Below are 21,131 nucleotides of genomic sequence, written 5' to 3' on the forward strand. Positions count from 1 at the left end.
AAACTTGACTGTAGATGTTTTTCCCGGTTATGAACAGTAGTACTATGTCAATATCCCCTTAAGAGTTGCCTGGTCTGAACTCCATCAAGAAAACAGGAAACAACAGCACAGTGCAAGCAAAAGTTTAATTGGAAATTAGTAAAATGGTCAAAGAAAGCAGTGCTTTAGAAATATTCTTAATATCTTTAAGTTTAATAAAATCACTGAAGCCTAAAAACCTTATGGTGATAAAAATTAAGGCTCACTAACTATTATATTCTACATTAAAGATGATGTTTGACATCTTCTGTCTTTCACGTGGTCACCAAATATTTAATACTGGTTATATGCCAGTCACTGTGCTGGCTCATGGAAGGAGCACTGAACCTTTACAGAGCCCTCTCCTGCCAGGTCGCATTCTGAAAGGAGGCTGAGTAGAAACCATAAACAAACCAGATCTATGCAAAATGCATTCCAGACCCCTTAGGCAGAGCTGTGGGTCACTCCAGGCATGCTACTCAACAGGCAACCCAGATCAAGCTCCGAATTGATCAAATAAGATTCTAGTAAAGACAACTAAAATATTTTACCTTCAAAATCAGGTACGGCTTTTACTACTTAGCATGATGCAACACTAACATGCTGGCCTAACCCACCTGTTAGACAAGGCAAAAAATGCATACTATAGCCGGGCAGTGGTGGCACACGCCTTTAATCCCAGCACTCGGGAGGCAGAGGCAGGCAGATATTTGTGAGTTCGAGGCCAGTCCGATCTAGAAGAGCTAGTTCCAGGACAGGAACCAAAAAGCTACAGAGAAACCCTGTCTCGAAAATAAATAAAAAAAAAAAAAAAAAAAAAAAAAAAAAACTACGTGAAAGACAAACCCCAAGACAGCCTGGAAAGGAATAAAACAGCTGGAGATGAAGACAGCTGGAGGAGAGTTTGGAATTCAGATTCGTCATTTGAAAGCGAAGTGACTGATTGCAAAAAAAGGTATATTTAATTTCCTGGACAATAGATGCCTCACTGCATTTAAGTTACGCATAAGATCAATGTGTACATGAAGTAAATGTTTGCAAAGGCACTTTGTGAAGGGCCAGCAAATGTTCCCGTTCACCATTATCGTGTGTGAGAAATAAGCACAGCCAAACTGAGAGAGTAAAATGAACAAGTATAAAAAAGGTAGAGAGTTTACCTCACTCAGGATAGTGTTTTCAATTTCCGTCCATTTGTATGCAAAATTCAAGAAGTCATTGTTTTTTACTGCTGAGTAGTACTCTAATATGTATATATTCCATACTTTCTTCATCCATTCTTCCATTGAAGGACATCTAGGTTGTTTCCAGGTTCTGGCAATTACAAACAATGCTGCTATGAACATAGTTGAGCATATACTTTTGTTGTATGTTTGGGCATCTCTTGGGTATATTCCCAATAGTGGTATTGCTGGGTCAAGAGGTAGGTTGAACCCGACTTTCCTGAGAAACCGCCACACTGCTTTCCAAAGTGGTTGCACAAGTTTGCATTCCCACCAGCAATGGATGAGAGTGCCCCTTTCTCCACAACCTCTCCAGCAGAGGCTATCATTGGTGTTTTTGATTTTAGCCATTCTGACCGGTGTAAGATGGTATCTTAATGTTGTCTTGATTTGCATTTCCCTGATTGCTAAGGAAGTTGAGCATGATCTTAAGTGACTTTTGGCCATTTGAACCTCTTCTGTTGAAAAGTCTCTGTTCAGCTCAGTGCCCCATTTTATAATTGGATTGATTAACCTTTTACGGTCTAATTTCTTGAGTTCTTTGTATATTTTGGATATCAGACCTTTGTCAGTTGCGGGGTTGGTGAAGATCTTCTCCCAGTCAGTGGGTTGCCTTTCTGTCTTAGTGACAGTGTCCTTTGCTTTACAGAAGCTTCTCAGTCTCAGGAGGTCCCATTTATTCAATGATGTCCTTAGTGTTTGTGCTGCTGGGGTTGTACGTAGGAAGTGTTCTCCTGTGCCCATGTGTTGTAGAGTACTTCCCACTTTCTCTTCTATCAGATTCAGTGTGTTTGGACTGATATTGAGGTCTTTAATCCATTTGGACTTGAGTTTTGTGCATGGTGATATATATGGATCTATTTTCATTCTTCTACAGATTGACTTCCTGAGTGAGGTAAGCCAGACCCAAAAAGAGGAACATGGGATGTACTCACTCATATTTGGTTTCTAGCCATAAATAAAGGACATTGAGACTATAATTCGTGACTCTAGAGAAGCTAAATAAGAAGGTGAAACCAAAGAAAAACATATAAGCATCCCCCTGAATATTAACCTTCATCAGGCGATGAAAGAAGACAGAGACAGAGACCAACATTGGAGCACTGGACTGAAGTCTCACGATCCAAAGGAGGAGCAGAAGGAGAGTGAGCACGAGCAAGGAACTCAGGACGGCGAGGGGTGCACCCACACACTGAGGCAATGGGGATGATCTATCGGGAACTCACCAAGGCCAGCTGGCCGGGGACTGAAAAAGCATGGGACAAAACCGGTCTCGCTGAACATAATGGACAATGAGGACTACTGAGAACTGAAGAACAATGGCAATGGGTTCTTGATCCTATTGCATGTAATGGCTTTGTGGGAGCCCAGGTAGTTTGGATGCTCACCTTAATAGACCTGGATGGAGGTGGGTGGTCCTTGGACCTCCCACAGGGCAGAGAAACCTGCTTGCTCTTTGGGCTGAGGAGGAAGGAAGACTTGATTGGGGGAGGGGGAGGGAATGGGAGGTGGTGGCGGGGAAGAGGCAGAAATCTTTAATAATTAAATTAATTAATTAATAAAAAAAATCAGCAAGAAAAAAAAAAAGGTAGAGAGTTAACACTGACCAAATTCTTAGGAACCTTCTGCTTTCTGTTCGTGTATCAATACAGTCAAAACCTGTGGCCTAATGGAATACCTGAGTCCAGCTGGTAATTAGTTTCTCCTTAAATTTCAGATATATTGTAGATAATCAAATCTCTAATGAGCCATGGCCAGGAAGATAAAACAATCTACAGACTTAAGTTTAAAAGGACAACGGTTAGCATTGCCCCACGTTCCCAAAAGGTGGGCTCCTTTCTAGGATCATGTATTGCTCTGAGGGGCTGGAGAGGGTGTCCCTCTGTCCTCACCCAGTGTAGCAGCACAGCCAGTCAGAACCATCCAGGAGATGTCTTCCACTCATGCCAAGGGTAAGTGAGGCCTTGTGTCACGTCTATTTGTACATTCCTGTCTATTATGAAAAACCACTCACTTGAGAAACTATGCAATCTCTCCATTAATTTAGAAAATGAAATCACTTAAATTCAAAACCCTGTCATGGAGATGAAATTCACAGATTGTGTTTCGTATCACCTTGGTAGGTTAATATTTTAGTATCAACAATATTGTAGATGGATAAACTTCATTAAACATAGCACAAGATACCTTCATAGTACAAACCAGGTACATTGAAAATGTCTTTTATAAGCAACTTGAAATTCTAAGAGCTAAGATAAACTTTTCCAATTTAATTTCCAATGGGTTAAATTAGTTTGAAGCTGCCAGTATTGCCCATAGACGTCGGTTCCACCCACACTGTGAGGATTAGCATGTCACGCAACCTGAGTTAACCTACAGCAGAATTCTTCAAACTTTTTCCGCACATAACTCCTTTTTACTTGAGGAACTTGTACGTGACCCTAAACATGCAGGTATTATAAAACACGAATACACATTAAACGTTTACTGAAAATAAATCATAAATTCACTTTAAAATAACTGTTGACATAAGTATAATTTATCATTTATTAAAGATAAAGGCAATTTTGCATATTAACAAGATAGATATGTTTGTTTTTACATGAATGATTAACTCTTGGCTGATTACTGCACATTCAGAGTTTTCAATATTCTTCAGAAAAGATCCACATTTCTACTTTATAATCGTCAAGACTGAGAATGTCACTCCACAAATACACAGCTCCAAGTATAGAGTTATGTTTAGGGCACCTCAGAAACTATTCTATTACATACTCTGTCCTAATCCCAAGCTCAAATTCATTCAATGATTTATTTTTAAACTCACGCCAACTATTCAAACTCCAGTTTAAAAAAAAAAAATCAAGAGTTAAGAGGTTAAAATGGTGGCTCAGAGATTAAGAACACAAACCATGCTTGCAAAAGACCCGAGTTCAGTTCCCAGTACCCACATCTGGCAGCTCAGAACTGCCTATAATTCCGTCTCCAGGGGATCTGACATCCCTCCGTCCTCCTCACTCAGATGGAGGCACATACATGGATACATAATAATAGTAAAAATAATTTTCAAAAACCAACCACTATAACATAGTTCAATCCAAAGACATACCAACTTGATACTTACACGCTAAGGAATAAGAGTATGAAAACATAAGTCTTAGCTTTCTATAGTTAAACCGTGTTTCTACCAAAGCAGAGAACTTTTATACATGGTAAATACGGCAGTTCACAGCGTACAACCGTCTTAAATCGGAGCTGAGGCGTTTCCGACAACATTCCGCAGCATTGAGCGACACAGCGGCACACACCCACATGCGGTGTGTTTAGATCCAAAGCTGCAGGGAAGCTCTGTGGTGCCACTGTATGATGCCAAACTGCCCCAAACACTCTGGAATTCATTATACGTTTGATTTTGGGTTACGCTTTGGGTCACTCTAAGTCAAAAAAACCTTTTACTGGTGCCAAATCTTTCAAGACCCCCACATTCAGTCATACTCCATCAGGGGTGTGGCCACAGTTTAAGAAGCAGTGCTCTACAAGGTGCTTTTAGCCACAATGGTGCCACATGGCTCTGAGCAGGGTCACAGAGCAGAAACTGTCAATGGGAAGACAAAGGTGGGCTTGGATGCTGCTTTGCTACAGACCTGATATCAACATCTTTAGGTCTAGACTAATATAAGAATCAAATCTTCTTTGGGGATGAAGAGTTTTACATAACAGACGTTTGGTATGAAGATTATATGGATCCATTTTCAAAGCTTTTTTTTCCCCATAGAAGCCATGGAGGAAGAGGGTAATAATTACACTGACCCCTGTAAAAAGATGCTGATCACAGATAAAGGTGACCAGTCCCAGGCCTCTGGCTACCTCAACATCTTCCTAGTAGGGCAGGGAGTCTGCAGCTCTGGCATGCCTCCCTGCCATGTGACGGTGAATTTGATTACCAGTCACTGAGTGTAAGGTGTCTTGGGACTAAGGCAGCAGGCATATCATTGATACTTTGCCTTATAGGCTTAAGGCCCAATTTGGATTTCTCAAGACCCTCTTCTTAATTTTCTAATTCTAATTCTCTTCTAATTCTCTTCATAATTTTCTGGTACTTAACGGTACTACCTAACAGTGTCCCTGGGAAGCATAGGATTCGAATTGGGCTTGTTATATAACAGTTCCTTCTCCCTGATCTCAACAACAGGAGCAGCTCACAGGATAAGACCAGCCTGTGGGGATGAGAACTGAATGAGGATCAAAGTGTCGGCCACCATGGGAGGAAGGCCCAGAACAAACTGTCTGAACATTCATTGTACCCCCCAGGCTTCCCCGTCTACGTGGCCATCTTGATTTCTCTCTGTCAGCTCCTCCTCCTTGCAGAAGGGACTCGAGGACCATCTGTCTAGCTCTGACTCTCCTTGTTATGGCCTCTCTCCCAGCTAGGATGCTTGCCTTTTCCAAGTCATCTTAATATTAGTCTCATCTGGGCTGGCAATATCGCTCCGTGGGTAAAAGCACCTTCCATGAAGTCTGGCAGCCTGAATTCAGTACCAGGACCAACATGGTAGAAGGAAAGAACTGACTCTTGCAAGCTACCTTCCGAATTCCACATGTGCTGTGACATGCCTGTGCTCACATACACACACACATACATACATACACACACATACATACATACATACACACACACGCACATACATACATGCATACACTCAATAAATGCTATAATAAAAACTTTAAAATACATTATTCATATTTAACAACTGAAGACAATGAAAAGGACATTTCAAGGATATGTCCAAGGCAACTTAGTGAAGTAACTTTCACACCTGGGTGCTGTGCTGGCAGCTGGGAAGTTCAGGATTTCAATGGCCAGGTCAGAAGCCAACAGTGGGAATGCGGAGTTATCTGAGGAGTGGGGGTGGGCCCTCAAGTGTGCTCTGTACTCTGCAGTCTTTATCATTGCAGCTGCTGACAGAGGTGGTTGGGAGGATACTGCTGGCCCTGACAGGGGAGGGTAGGAGAGAGTGGGAGCAAGGGCAGTTCTGCTTTCGGTGATAAGGAAGGGAGGAGGCGGGAGCCAGCGAGTCTGGGGAAGGCAAACCTCTGTACACTGCGTAGTCTGATGAGTCACTCGGGGTCTACTTGTCTGTCCCGCCGGACCCTACAGAGGTAAAAAGTAACCTCCTGGAACCTTCCAGTAGTCCTCCCACAAGCCTCCTGCAGACCTTCTGAAACTTACCAGAACCTACCGCTGGGTTTAATGTCACCAAGTAACCCTTGGATCCTAAACCATTATATTTTCAAAGAATTTCAAAAAGATTTTTACCCTTACTTATTTTCCTTAGTATGTGTGTGGGCAGGTGCACACTTCAGCACTGGACATGGAGGGAAGGAAACACACTGGGGGGACTGTGCATTCTCTCCTTCCGCCACATGGGTCTCAGGGATGGGACTCAGGTCATCAGTCCTGGTGCCTCGAACCGTTATACCAGCACTCCAAAAATTTAAAGATAGGCCTGAGGTACAGTTTAGTAGTTCTGTGTTTGTTGAGAACATTGGAGGCCTGAGAGCAATTGTTAACACCACACACACACACACACACACACACACACACACATTCACACACTCACAAACACTCAGTATAGAGGAAGAGTAGAGTGAAAGCAATGTCAAATGAGTGTGGAAAAGCAGGAGCCCTATTTGGCACAAATTGAGAAATATCTGTATTTTAACAACAATGAAAAGACAAGCAATCAGGGCCATGTTACCTAAAGATCACCCCAAAACACAGAAGTACAAAGAGTAAATTTATTTACTAATTTAGTTCTCCATTTGGTGAGGAGTTTTGTTCATTTCTGTTGTTGGTGATGTTTTGAGGTGTTTTTATTTTCTTCTTCTTTCTTTACTTTTTATTTTGAGTCTGGGTATTAGCCCTGGTATATTCCTGGTCTGGAAAATGCTATGTAGACTAACTGTCCTCAAACTTGTGGGTATCCCTCTGCCTCTGCCTCTGGGTGCTGGAATGACAGGCATACACAGCTATGCCTAGAGTTGCATTTGGGTTTTTAAGACTTGTTAGGGATCAAGGGATTCATAAATACATTGATAATCTATTTTGAGTCTACAAAGTGTCTGCAAAGACTCAGGAAAGGTCCCAAGAATCATCCAATCCAACCAAAGAACTGCTTCAAAACAATAACTCTATGGAAACTCCTAATGGCCAGCTGGCCACGGTCAGGACATCCTAAAAATTCACCAGGACTTAACTAGAGTAAACCCGCCCAATGGGAATCCACATTCCCACTTAAAGAATTACACAGCTATGTTCCAAATCACTAATTTTAAGCCAGGATTATTAAGCTATGACTTTCTTTTAACTTTACTTCTTAGAGGCAGGGCCTTACTATGTAGGCAAAGCTAGTCTGGGATTCACTACTGGGTCCAACTTCATGCTAAACTTGAGGCCCTACTGCCTCAGTCTCCTTCGCTCTCCCTTAGACTCTCAGGCACTAGGCATGCAAATGCCCATCTAAAGTAGACTCTTAGATTTAACCTTGCTGTAATCGAAAGGCAAACCAAAGGAGGAGGTTTGGTAAAAGAGTATTTACCAAACACAGTCATACAATGTTTATGAAACCACATGATAAAATAGCACAGAAGAAAACTGCTGACCATTTACTAACTAGGAAAAAGGGCAGGGAGGCAGAGGCAAACAGTCTGCAAGTACCTTGGGGCCATCAGATACATACAGTAGTAGCAAGCAGAGCAGGGCAAATCTCGCCTTTGCTTTTCTCTGGACACAAGAGGCGATTCGGGTAAAGTATGTAATTTGGTTTAGAGGAAAACTGTGATTGCATCAGTCTGGCCTTGCCCTTGGCCTGACTTTGCGTTCCTCCAGAGATTGCTTGGACTTGCTTGGACTGCCCTTAAGTACACTGCCCCAGAAAAATCTGCCCTGTGTTGTCAGAAACCAGCTCTCAAGTAAGTCCATTGGGCAATTCTTCCTTATGACAACCCGAGTTTGATCAGGAAGCATTTGGAAAGATTTACACACTGGGTGACTCCTCCTTTTGCTTTCCTTTTATTTTTTGTAAGGGTCTTTTGTTTTGTTTTGTTTTGTTTTGTTTTGCTTTGCTTTTTAATAATTTCACCATTTCTGGTTTTCATTGTATGGCTGAACTGTCTCATGCTCTCTCTCTCTTTCTCTTTCTCTATCTCTCTCTTTCCCTTCCTCTCTCCTCTCCTCTCTCTTCCTTCCCTGTCTCTTCTCTTTCCCTTCCTTCTTCCTTCCTTACCTTCTCTCCCCTCCCCCTCTTCTCTCTCTCCCCCTCCTTTCTGCTTCTCCCCCTCCTCCTCTCCTTCTCCTCCTCTCTCCCCTCCCCTTTGCTCTCTGCACTTCTGAGTGACAAATCTGTTAACTGTTTGTAAAGTCCCACTGACTTTTTACTTGATCTGAACTCCAGAAACTGCATTGCTAACTGTGCCTTTTCCGTTGACCATTTTTTCAGAAGAGGACAAGGTGCATCACAAATAAGTGAATGTTTATTGGCTGAAAGGAAAACCTTTTTCCAGTGTGGGTCTGCATGCTGGCCAAGGGGCTCCCTTTACATTCTAAGGATAGGAGTTAGCCTGGAGCAGGTTGCTCATCATCAACAGGTTAGTACTGGGGTTTGGAAATCACTTTACAGCCAGACAAAAGAGCATTCTCACTTTTATAGCTATGTTCATAGGGTACCCGTAGAAAAAGAAAAAAAGGAAGGGGGAGGGGAAGCCAAAAACCCTGCTTGAATTCTATGTCACACTCAAAATTTAACTCAAAATGGAACAAAGTTTTAATACAAAACAAAATATTATATAAAACTTAGAATATGAAGCAGGAAAGAATAACTTTACAATCTAGGGTAGGGACTAAATGTCACACTTGACACCTAAAACACAATTCACAAAAGCAAAAACTGATGAACTGAACCAGAAAAAAAAATTAAAGCTTTTGTTCTACTAAAAGAAAAAGCAAAGCAACACACAAAAAAATTGGCTGCACCAGAATGTTTGCAAACCACACATGTCATAAAAGACCATACATAAAATATGTAACAAGTCCCCCAAATTCAACAGGAAAATCTAGAAGATTCCATTTTAAAACGGGCAAAAGACGGGAAAATAAATTTCACTGATGTTCTAGAGATGGTAGTATAAGTATGAACAGACACTGGGTTCATTAGGCATTCATTAAAACTGAGATGAACTGCACACTCTTAAAATGGATAAAATAAACGCTGACACCATCAATGCTGGTGACAATGGGAACAGGGCCACTCATACATGGCTGATGGGAATGCCAAGTATACAACCATTCATTCTGGGAAAGACGGGCAGTTTCTTATAAAGGAAAACATTAATTTAGTATTTGACTCAGCAATTGAGTATTTAACCTAGACAAATGAACATTTAAACATTCACACAAACATTTATAGAACAATAGAAGAAGCAGATTTACTTATCACGGCCCAAACCAAATGTTCTTCAATAGAACAATGGCTAAAAAGCTAACATCCTCCTTCCATGGAAGAGACCATTTAACACACAGGGGTAAAGTATCGATAACTAATACACACAACAGCTTGGATGGATGACAAGTAAATTCAGAGGAGACAAAAACCCTAATATGATATATTACTATAACATATATGGTGCATGAACTGATTTATATAATGGTCTTGAACTGAGGACTGAAGTCTAGGGATTCACTAGTAGTTAAGAGTGTCAAGTAGAGTGGAGGGCATGAGGACGGTACAGAATGGCAGCACACAGTATCCTCTTTTAGGAACCAGTTCAAGTTGACTGTGATCCTGGCTAGACAAATCTACTCACAAGGTAGAACCGCATACAACTATATATGTGGCACAAGCACATGCATGAGCGTGCACATATGGGTACACACACACACACACACACACACACACGCTTGTAATTTAGCAAACTAAACAGAGGTGGCATCCCATAAGAATGTCTGTTTCCTAGTACGACATGTTACTACTATGAAGAGAATGAAGAATACAGGGTTTTTCTAACATTACATACATCTACAAAGAAATAGATAATTATGTCAAGAGAGTCACATAGTTCTTACCCTAAATGTACTATTTTTCTAATGGCTCATCCATTACACGGCTGATCTCTTCCTTCCCCTATGCTGCTACACTCTCTAGTCCCAAGAACAGGAAACATTCTGCTACAATAAATACTTCAGCTCCTGTTTTCCCAAGTGCCTGATTTGTGATGTATTATTCTGACTGGGGCACATCCTTTGGAGATAACCCTATGTTTGGATACTAACTCTGGTGCTGCATAAAATGGACAGAACATTTTCTGAGTCTCATTCACCTTGTTTGTTAAGTGGAAATAAAATAACCCATGTTTATGGCTTATTTTGATGATATACACTAAAGCACTCACACACAGTAAGTCTCCAATCTATCATCCATTTTCCTTCAAAAGTCTAAAACATAACTTAATTTCTTGGTAAATACATTGACAAAAAATCCTTCAGTTTTAGCTCTAAGGCTTATATTTAGAATATGGGAAATGCATCTTTACAAGCATAGATTGTGGGGTGGGGATACAGTGAGGCTAAATTCAGTTCTTAAGCATACCAACTTAGGAGCCCATAATGATCACTTGAAACCTAGGCTCTCTCTGAGGCCAACAGCATTATCAATCATTTAATTATGATTAGTGAGTGACAGTCAAACAGTGGCTTGAACCTGTAACAGGCTGGTACCAGATACTCTATCATAAAGCACACACACACATTAGAGGAGCTGAAGCCTTAAGACTCAGACTCTAATGACGTCATCTCACCCTTCCACCTACAAAAAATATGCTTCTTAGTCAGGATTCTCCACAAAGCTTTAAATGTGTCAGATTTTAAACTAGTGCCCCACCAATTAAGTTCCTGACCAGCAGGAGCTAAGCACCCAGGATTAAAACTCAAGAAGAGAATTTCAAGCAACCCACAGGCTGGCACAGGACTTCTATACCCTCGGAAGGGGCTGGAGCCTCAAAGAACCATCAACATAGAAAGATGGGTCATTCCTCGGATACTCACTTTTACAAAGTGGAGGATATTTAACTTTTGTTGGTCACCCACTCTCCTGCTGAACAATCACACGGAACACAAAGTGTCAAGTAATTCCCGAGGTCAAAGTCCTCCCAAGGTTTATTGTCTTAAAGCACTGATATAATTTTGCTAAATAAATGCTTACCGAGCAAAATAACTCTGTTTCCTTTCCTTCTGTTCCTTCTTCTCCTCCTTAGTATCCATAATACACAGTCGGAAGTGCAAAGTACTTGGAAATGTCCGTTTTAATCAGTGAATCATATTCCTGCAATTAAAGTAAATACACAAATGAAGCAACTAGAAATCGAGACGTTTGTAATGGCTAATAATAGGCAGAATAAAGCAGAGTAGAGTTACATGGTCCAAAACAAATGAAGGATAAACTTTAACCAGGAAATAGTCACATGAGTCAAGTGCAAAATGCAAATGGGCTGGGAGTGAGGCAAACCACAACACCACCATGAGAATGTTAAACCACAAAGCAGACTAGCAATGGGAACCAAACTGAAATGCTTTCTTCATAATTAACAATGATTTCAAAATGAACACTTCCACTGACCAGGAGACCAAGGGGTAGTGATGCATGGTCTGCTCACTCATTTATTTTTTAAATACTGAACACACAATCTCTCTCTTCTAGTAATTCATCATAAATAGTTCTCATGGGTAAGGATGCAGATGGCTCACTCGGGCGTGTTACAGAAATGCGCTTTGCCCCAAAGTAAAAGTAATGCGAGCATTCTCTCTGATCTTCTCATCTTTTGAACATGCCAGCTAGAACATCCCGTTTGAGCAAATGTGGAAATGAAAGCACATAGACTCGGAAAGCTGTGGCTCTCTGCGCTCCTCTGCCTCTCTCCAGCCAGACACCCTCCACTACGCTTGCTGCCCTGCTGTAAACCAATATAATAAAAGCTTGTTTCTAGAACAACCTTCCCGAAATACCACTTTCATCGTACTATTCCTCGGCTCACAGTTCTCCATGTCCACTGATTACGAGCTTCAGCAGGAGAATTTCCTACAGCGCTTTCACTCATCCAATCCCACATATGTTCATTAATTAATTTCAATTTAAAAAGGCAAAGTACATTTATAAAACAAATCTGTTTATGCATTTATTTCAATTCAGTTTCATGCACAATATACATTATGGGAAAGACACTATAATACATATTGAAACTCAAGCTCAATGAGGCATTAGATTTGCTCTAATGGAATCTACTGTCTTTTGTAAGGCAGACATAATATTGCAATATCATGAGACATCTATTGTTTCAGAGGGGACACAGGTGCCATAAAAAAATTACAGAATAAAAAAACAGTCAAAATCAATATCCCAAAATGTATGTATCTCAAAATGCCATGTTGGTCATGATAAACATGCATTTTTTTTTAAATTAAAAGCCTTAATGTCTTAAAATTATTTTTTAATTATGTGTAAGTAAATGCAGGTACATCCGGGGGTCAGAGGCCTCAGGTCCCCATGGAGTTGAAATTACTGCCATATGTGGGTACTGGAAACCAAAGGCAAACATTTTACAATAGTATAAGGTCTTAATTGCTAACTCATCTCTTGAAACCCTAAAACCCTCAACATTAAAAAAGAAAAAGCAAAACCCACTCGGCCTTCGATAGCCCACCTGATCCCCCCACCTCAGAGAAAGGATGTGGGTGCGAGTGTGGGCATCCTGTCACAAGTATAAGAAAGTGCTTCAGTCTGAACCACAGCAAGAGAACAAAAGAGCTCCCTGCTGTTCCGGGGTAAAGTGGGCAGCACAGAAGTGTAGGACTGAGAAGGCATGGGAAGGATAGGGCTCAGGGAAGAAGGACCTTGTTTGTCAAGCTAAAGAGCCATGCACCATCCCAGCTAGGTATCCCCTTACCCCTCTCTGAGGCACTTGCTAGCTTGAAAAAAAAGGTGTGTTTAGTACAGGCCTTTAATTCTGGCACTACGAGGCAGAGGCAGCTGAATCTCTGTAAGTCTGAGGCCAGCCTTGTCTGTAAAGTGAGATCCAGGGCCGCCATCTCTAAGTAAGGACACCAAAGTCACGGACTCTATTTGCAGCAGGAATGCCATGAGAAAACAGTTCAGTGAACACCAACTTTTTTATCCCTGATGCATACATAGGAAAGGAAGTCACCCAAGGATTCTTCTGTGAGTCAGTGTGGCATAATCATGAGCAGACAATGACTTGAAAGAACAAAGACAAAAGATTTCTAGGAAAGAACTTATGCTTAAAATTGGTTATGAGAAGAAGGCTCAGAACCAGTCAACAGCAATTGGGAGAGAAAGGGGGATGGATCTGAGGAACGCTTCAGAAGTAGATGAGATCTGGCAATCTGCTCAATTTAGGCAGCACAGGCGAAGGAATGAAGAAGATCCAGGTTTCTGCTTCAGGGACTAGGTGAACTGTGACAGCAGAAAGAGGGTGTCACAGTGTGAGGGAGCTGGGGTACAAGGAGACTGAGATCAATTTTCGATATGTATGGCTTCCAAGGGCTTGTGGGTGGCCAACTGGAGGCACTCTCTAGTCTTTGGTTAAGTTGGCTACAATGAAAGCACAGGAGGATAATAAACACAAGAGGAAAAAGAATAAGAAATTTGCATCATATGGTTATCACTAGGAGAAAGAAAAACGAAAAGAAATAAAGAAAAATATACCAAGTGGAGATCACTCTAGAAGCTTGATGTGGGCTGTGCTCTTGATAAACAAACAAATAAACAAATAAATAAAACTTCATCCAGTGAGGAAAACAAACATGAGCAAATAGCCAATGTGTGGTAGCAACTTCGAGCTTCCAAAAAATAACCCTCAGGATTTAGAACATAAAAGGTTCTACTTTGATAAAAATATAACATAGCATTGCAATAGATAAAGAGAGATAAGGGACCCCAAGAGGGGGAACACCTAACCAGAAGAGTAAGAGTGGGAAAAGGGAATCAACCTTCCTGTCAAATGCCACATCATTCATTTCAGTCCGCTAGCTACTTTATTAATCCTTAGAACCGCTTCACACAGAAATCCTCCCTGTCTAAAGGTGCACGATGGGGGGTGGGGGCGAGATGTCAACTAATTTCCCCTACTTAACACCACTAGAACAGAGATTTAGATTCAGTTCAGTATGTTCTGGGATCTTGTCATAATTTGGAGTCAAAAGCAATCAGAGATGAACCAGATAATAGAGTGTGGAATTTACAATGGTCATTGTTTCAGCAAAAACCGTGCAGGGCAAGACAAACGTAGTTGACCTTATCAACCAGAACTGAGTCCAAAGAGCAGTGGGCATGGAAGCCAGACTACAATGAATTGGGGTAATCTATATCTATCCATAATAAAAGACAGAAGCTGAGCTTCCAACTCCAGTTAGCTCTGTCCCACCCTATGGCTTGAACTCTTTCTCAACTCAAACCTTTTTTTTTTTTTTTTGACTCCTTTCTCAAGCTTGAAGTTGCTTCCTTCTCCTGAGCAGATCAAGCAGAAGCCTTTCTTAGTGTGCTCTTTCCTCTCCTCTGCAGGAACGTAGTTCACATGTTATCTGTTATCTCGGGCCATTGCATCACAGACTGTGTGACAAGCCTCTTCACTTAGCTTCCACAGGTCCAAACCATAAGCTGCTGCCTTCAGGTCAAATGGCACCTTGGTTGACGCTCCCTTTGACTTTCCCCAAGGATAGGATAGGTACTACAATCGGTAGAAAATTCGGAAAATGTTATGTAGGAGGTCAAATTAACCCAGAGTTGGTGATAAGAACTCAACACAGGGTAAGCTTTAAATGTGTTCTATATAAAATATGTATATATCCAAATAAAGAATTTTGATGGGTAATGTAGCTTCCTTCAGAGTCTTGAGCAGACTCAAATCCTAGGCTCTCCACCCTCCCTGGGCAACTTGGCTTACATCACAGTTCTCTTCCACACAGCACGAATACGTATGTAATGGTCTCTACTTATTAGATTTTGCCTCATGAATAAAAATGCAGTCCTAACAACCTAATTGTAAAAATTTTTATATTGAAAGTTGGGCCATAAGCTAATATTTGATTCCAGAATTAAAATACTGATGGAAACAGGCAAAAGAAGGAAATCGTAAACAATCGGGGAACTGGTGTCTGGCGCTACTGTTCTGTTTAGTGCCACCCCGCCCCCAATATTCTATTAGATACATTAAATATGCTAATTTCTGCTTGTTTTTAGGTCTGTGGGTTTTAAGACCACTCCCTAAACAAGACAGATGCTCTCACTTCAACAGCAGATGAGCCAGGAAGAGGTGGGCAGTGGGCGCTCTGAAAATGATTCGCCGAGAACGCCACACTGCAGCCTTCACGCTTCAGCGAGGCTGCAAAGCTCCCAACTCAGTCTCTAATGGGAACTACATTTCCCCGGGTAAGTGGTTATAATGGGCTTCTTAAAAGCCCTTCATTCATTTCATGTTGACATTTTCTCACATCAATACACTCTAGGCCAGAGTCGTCTGTATTTATGGTGGGCTGTGGCCCTCAAAGTGTTTTTTGAGGGAACACAAGACAAACCTTTCATCTACATGTTTCTTTTTGGCGATTTTAAACCAGAATGGCCAGTGTGAGCCTGAATTTAGTTTATTTTTAAAAACATAGAAAACCCTCCCCTCATTAAAGCTTTGATACAGACAAGGTATTTTTTTTTCCACATTACTAGTACAGTGTCCTTCCTGTGTGAGGCTGTGGTACCGCTGGCAGAATTCGAGAGCAGAACTAAGGGAGACTCGTTTTTACAGTACCGTCATTGTGGCCTACACAGTATGACAAGGCTTCTGGCCTCACATCTGACACACTGTGGAGCCTTGAGCAGGCAGGTATAACCCGTCCGGACCAATCTCCATAGCCCAGCAACTCTTTCCCCAACAACATGTTCCCTAATGTACACAGAAAATAATGACAGGACCAAGCATTGGGGCCTTGTTACACTGAGTCTGGCCACTTCGGAACAGACCAAAATATACCTTTTTGTACAGACACTTCCTTCTAGGAAATTAAACCTAGCAAAACATGACAGGTGTTCCTTTTCTCTCAGAGCCACATTTAAACAAAAGAAGGATATTCAAAACTGACTATTAACCTTAGTCAGAAATTTGAATATTTTTATTAACAAAAACAAAACAAAAAAAAAACTAGAGAAAAAGACATAGAACTAAACACAAATATGTACCACAAACCTTTGAAAAAGCCAGGAGGCAATGTCCAAATAAACAAATATGAAATCATACACACACAAAAAAATGGCAACAACAAAACAGAGATATAATGGCCTTAAAGACCCAAGGGGTGACTGAAGTAAATTAATAAAGAAGGAAAGGTTGAGACTCTGTCGAGGGTATTGTCCCTAAGGAAATGCACCTTAGCTCTTGGATGGCAAAATAAGTGGTGGACTTCATTCTAGTTCAGTTTCCCTTCCTTGGAAACCTGAATTAGACAAATAAGTGTCAGTATGCTCTACATGAATAGTGAGACAATTCCACCCAAAGTACTACATACTATACAGATCCAGATCCATCTCTAGTCTAAACTGGTTATTTTATAAGTTCTCTTTATTTATTTATTTATTTTTTGTTTTTCGAGACAGGATTTCTCTGTATAGCTTCGCAGCCTGTCCTGGAACTCACTCTGTAGACCAGGCTGGCCTCGAACTCACAGAGATCCACCTGCCTCTGTCTCCCAGTCCTGGAATGAAAGGCGTGTTGCCACTATCACCCGACTTATTTTACAAGTTCTAAAAAGAAGAAATTCATATGAGGTCTCTCCAAGTCAAAAATCAGGAGGAATGTGGGAGTGATCAAATATGTAAGAAACGCTATAAAACTGAAAATGGGAAAGGGTTTAGTTTCAACAAAAGCTAGAAAGAAGATTGTATAAACCATGCATGAGAGGACCTCACAAAGACCTTCAGACAATGTAAGCGATGATTCAGAATCGGAGTCAGTGACCACTGAGATTCAGCATGTCCTCAGAAAGTCACTCACTCAGCAGAACTCAGAGTGGATTCCAGTTGCAACATCTCCTGTGGGCAAGACAGATATCCTGAAGCAGATGTGCAGAGGGAGGGTGGCCTTCAGCAGCCTGGAGAGCCTGGAGCTCAGGAAGAGCTGGAGGTTGTGGGTCATCAAACGTTAAAGATGAACATTGCGTGCTCTGGCATTGGCAGATGCAAAGCTGTGCAGCACACTGAGGGAGCAGCTGCCTGCCTGGGAGAGGAAAGGTCTCAGAGCCGGTCCTAGGTGATGTCAGTGCTGGGCGATGAAGGAGAAGCTGGAGTCAGGAGGTGAATGCAGACAAGGCTGGGTAGAATGCATATGTACAAGTGGATGTCAGAGGACAAGCGGTGCTGGGAGAGTCCTGTGCAGACTGGTTTGGCTGGAATGCAATGTTAGATGATGATGTTTTTAAGGGATATGGGCACAGCCAATGGCACTGACCTAATTTTCTTCTTAGATTTATGAAAACCCTATACTGAGGATTTAGAAAGGTGAGGCAAACACCAAAAAGACATTTGGCCAGTTTCTCTCTGTCTGCTGATGGACAGGAGGGGGAAATGCAAACCGGATTTGTGGGTGGGTATAGACACATCAGGGAATTACTGAATTCACCGCTGCTCCGGGAATGGACTAACTCAGTGGCTAACCTATCTTGAAGTTAGAAGCTGGTCACAATCCTCTACCTGCAGGGAGGGTGTCACTGGGGAACTTGAACGTTCTTGTTTAGGTCCCATCCTTTTCAGTAAATTTATCACAGACTTAAATGAAAAGGCACAGATTTTTTATTTTATTTATTTATTTATTTACCAGCCCATTAGAGAGATGATGAACCTCTTTGGTTGCAATGTTAGAAGTATGGAAAACTATAGCTGTATGTAAAAGGAGGCCAATTATTAGAAAGTGGAGTTTACCCCCAAAGCTGGAGAGGTGCCAAGGAAAGAGAGAGGTGAACTTACTGTTAGCACAAACAAGTTTGATTCAAAGTTTGCGTTCCATATACTGAGTGTCATGACTCAATTGTGCACCCTTCTCCCATAAAAAACTCAAACTATCTGACCAGAAGGTTATGATAGTCTTTCTAACTGTCCTTTTAGAATATATCACGATTAGCATTTAGTTCCATATCTCACATTACAGTAGAAATACAGAGTGAATACAGTAAATAGGATGGTTGAGTACAATGAAACTAAAATTTAAAAATATTAGTCAAAGGAGGTGATCAGCTTCAGCCCTACACAGCACTGGGAATTAAATACTCTGAGAACTCTATCTGAAAGCTCCTTCTCCAGTAGAGGATTTAGACTCAATGGGTCTTCAATGCAAGGACATGGGAGACAAGAGATAATAGGGTCCAGATGGGAAGAGTGGTTTCCCAATAGATGTCCACAGATGAATCAGCTTCCTAATCGCTAACTGTGATCTAGCAAGATGGCCAGTGACTGCACATGACTGTTGCAGAAGCAGATTTCTCAACATTATCAAAACCAACAATACCATCTAAAGAGACATCTTACATGCCCTGTATCAGATGGAAACCAACCCTGTAGATAATACAAACAACCAATACAATTTTACAGTTAATACGATACTGAAAAGAAAAGCAATCAGATGTTTCAACAGTTAAGATCTCGGGCACAAGTTCATTTGAAAACATAATGCTTATACTTCTACAGGGCAGATTTAGCTATAAGATGAAGGACATATTAACTATTTCACTACTTTGAAAAGTAGAGAAGAAAAGGGACACATAACAGACTCCGAGAAAATCCAGAAAACCAATACCACCATGTTGGGAACTCTAAAAGAAATAAGTAGTTTTCTCAATATATATATATACATATATATATATATATATATATATATATATATATCACCTACCAAAGTGAAATCAAGAGGAGATAAGTAATTTAAACAAACCTATAGCCCCTCGTGAAATAAAAGCAATGATTAAAACTCTACCATCCCCCAAAGTCCCAGGGCCAGATGGTTTTAATGCAAGATTCCATCAGACTTTCCAAGAAGAGTTAATGCCAATACTTCTCAAATTATTCCATAAAATAGAAACAGAAGGAGCATTGCCCAATTCTTTTTGTAAGGTCACATTTATTCTGGTAACTAAACCACATAAAGTCTCAACAGAGAAGGAGAATTACAGATGGATTTTCCTAATAAAAATAAATACAAAAATTCTCAATAAAATACTTGCAAAATAAATCCAAGAACACATTAAAAAAAGATCATATACCACTACCCAGAGACGCAGGGATGGTTGAATATACATAAATCAATAAATGTAATTCACCATATAAATAGACTGAAAGACAAAACCACATGATAATTTCATTATATGCAAAAAGGCCTTTGACAAAATTCAATACCCCTTCATGATAAAAGCCCTAGAGAGATTAAGGATACAGGGATATACTTCAATATAATAAAGTTTTCAGCAAAAAAAAAAAAAAAAAAAATTTCAGCAAAGTTTTTCCATAGCCAAGCCAACATTAAGTTAAACATAGAGAAACTCAAAGCAATTCCACTAAAATCAGGAACTGACAAGGTTGTCCCCTCTTTCCATATCTATTCAACACAGTACTTTAAGTCTTAGCTAGAAAAATAAGACAGCTAAGGGATATCAAGGAGATATAAATAGGAAGTGGAGAAGTAAAAGTATATTTATTTGTAGATGATATGATAGTATACACAAGTAACCCTAAAATTTCCACTAGAAAATTCCTATAGCTAATAAATACTTATAGAAAAGTAGCAAGATACAAGATTAACACACAAAATTCACTACACTTTCTGTATACAAAAGACAAACTGAGAAAGAGATCAGGGAAACACCATCTTTCATAATAGCCTCAAATAATATAAAATATCTTGGGTTAACTGTAGCCAAGCAAGAGAAAGACTTATGTGCTAAAAATATCAAGTCATTGAAGAAAAAAATTGAAGAAGATATCAGAAGATGGAAAGACCTCCCATGTTCATGGATAAGTAGTATTAATATAGTAAAAAATGGGCATTCTACCAAAAGCAGTCTACAGATTCAATGCAATCTCCATCAAAATTCCAACACTATTCTTCACAGAACTTGAAAGGACAATTTTCAAATTCATATGAAAACACATACTGACACACAGGCATGTGTTCACACACATATACACACAAACCTCGGGATAACTAAAAGACTCCCAAATGACAAAAGAACTTCTGGAGGAATCACCATCCCTGGCCTCAAATTGTACTACATAGCTAGAGTAATAAAACAGCATGATATTGTCACAAAAACAGACATACAGATTAACGGAAGTGAACTGAATACCCAGACATATGTCCACACATCTATGGATACCTGATTTTTTATAATGAAGCCCAGAAATACACACTGGAAAAAAAAAAAAAAAAGACAACATCTTCAACAAATGGTGTTGATCAAACAGGATAATGGCACATAGAAGAATGCAAATAGATCCACACTTACCATCCTGCACAAAAGTCAACTGCAAATTCATCAAAGGCATTAATATAAGGCCATACACACTGAATCGGACTGAAGAGAAAGTGGGAAATAATTTTGAACCAGTTCTCACAGGAAAAGCCATAACAGAACTCCGATAGCATAGGCACTAAAAAAAGACAGTAACCGGGACTTCCTGAAACTGAAAAACTTCTGTAAGGCAAAGGACGTCATCATTTGGATAAAGTAACCTACAGAATAGAAAAAGACTTTTACCAACTGCACATCTGACAGAGGGTTAATGTCTAAAATAT

The 21,131-nt window shown here is 40.4% G+C and overlaps 1 protein-coding gene across 2 annotated transcripts in view; it reads right to left on the reverse strand.

Annotated features, from left to right (window-relative positions):
* Ncoa7 (nuclear receptor coactivator 7) overlaps positions 1-21,131 on the reverse strand; it is a 147,652-nt gene that overhangs the window by 111,112 nt on the left and 15,409 nt on the right. For both annotated transcript variants that reach the window (XM_057758493.1, XM_057758502.1), the window contains exon 2: positions 11,495-11,614. In XM_057758493.1, coding sequence (XP_057614476.1) covers positions 11,495-11,553 — 59 coding nt within the window. In that variant the 5' untranslated portion in view covers positions 11,554-11,614. The remainder of the gene's footprint in view (positions 1-11,494; positions 11,615-21,131) is intronic.

This window comes from Chionomys nivalis, chromosome 2 (genome assembly GCF_950005125.1).
Source record: "Chionomys nivalis chromosome 2, mChiNiv1.1, whole genome shotgun sequence".
NCBI lineage: Eukaryota > Metazoa > Chordata > Mammalia > Rodentia > Cricetidae > Chionomys > Chionomys nivalis.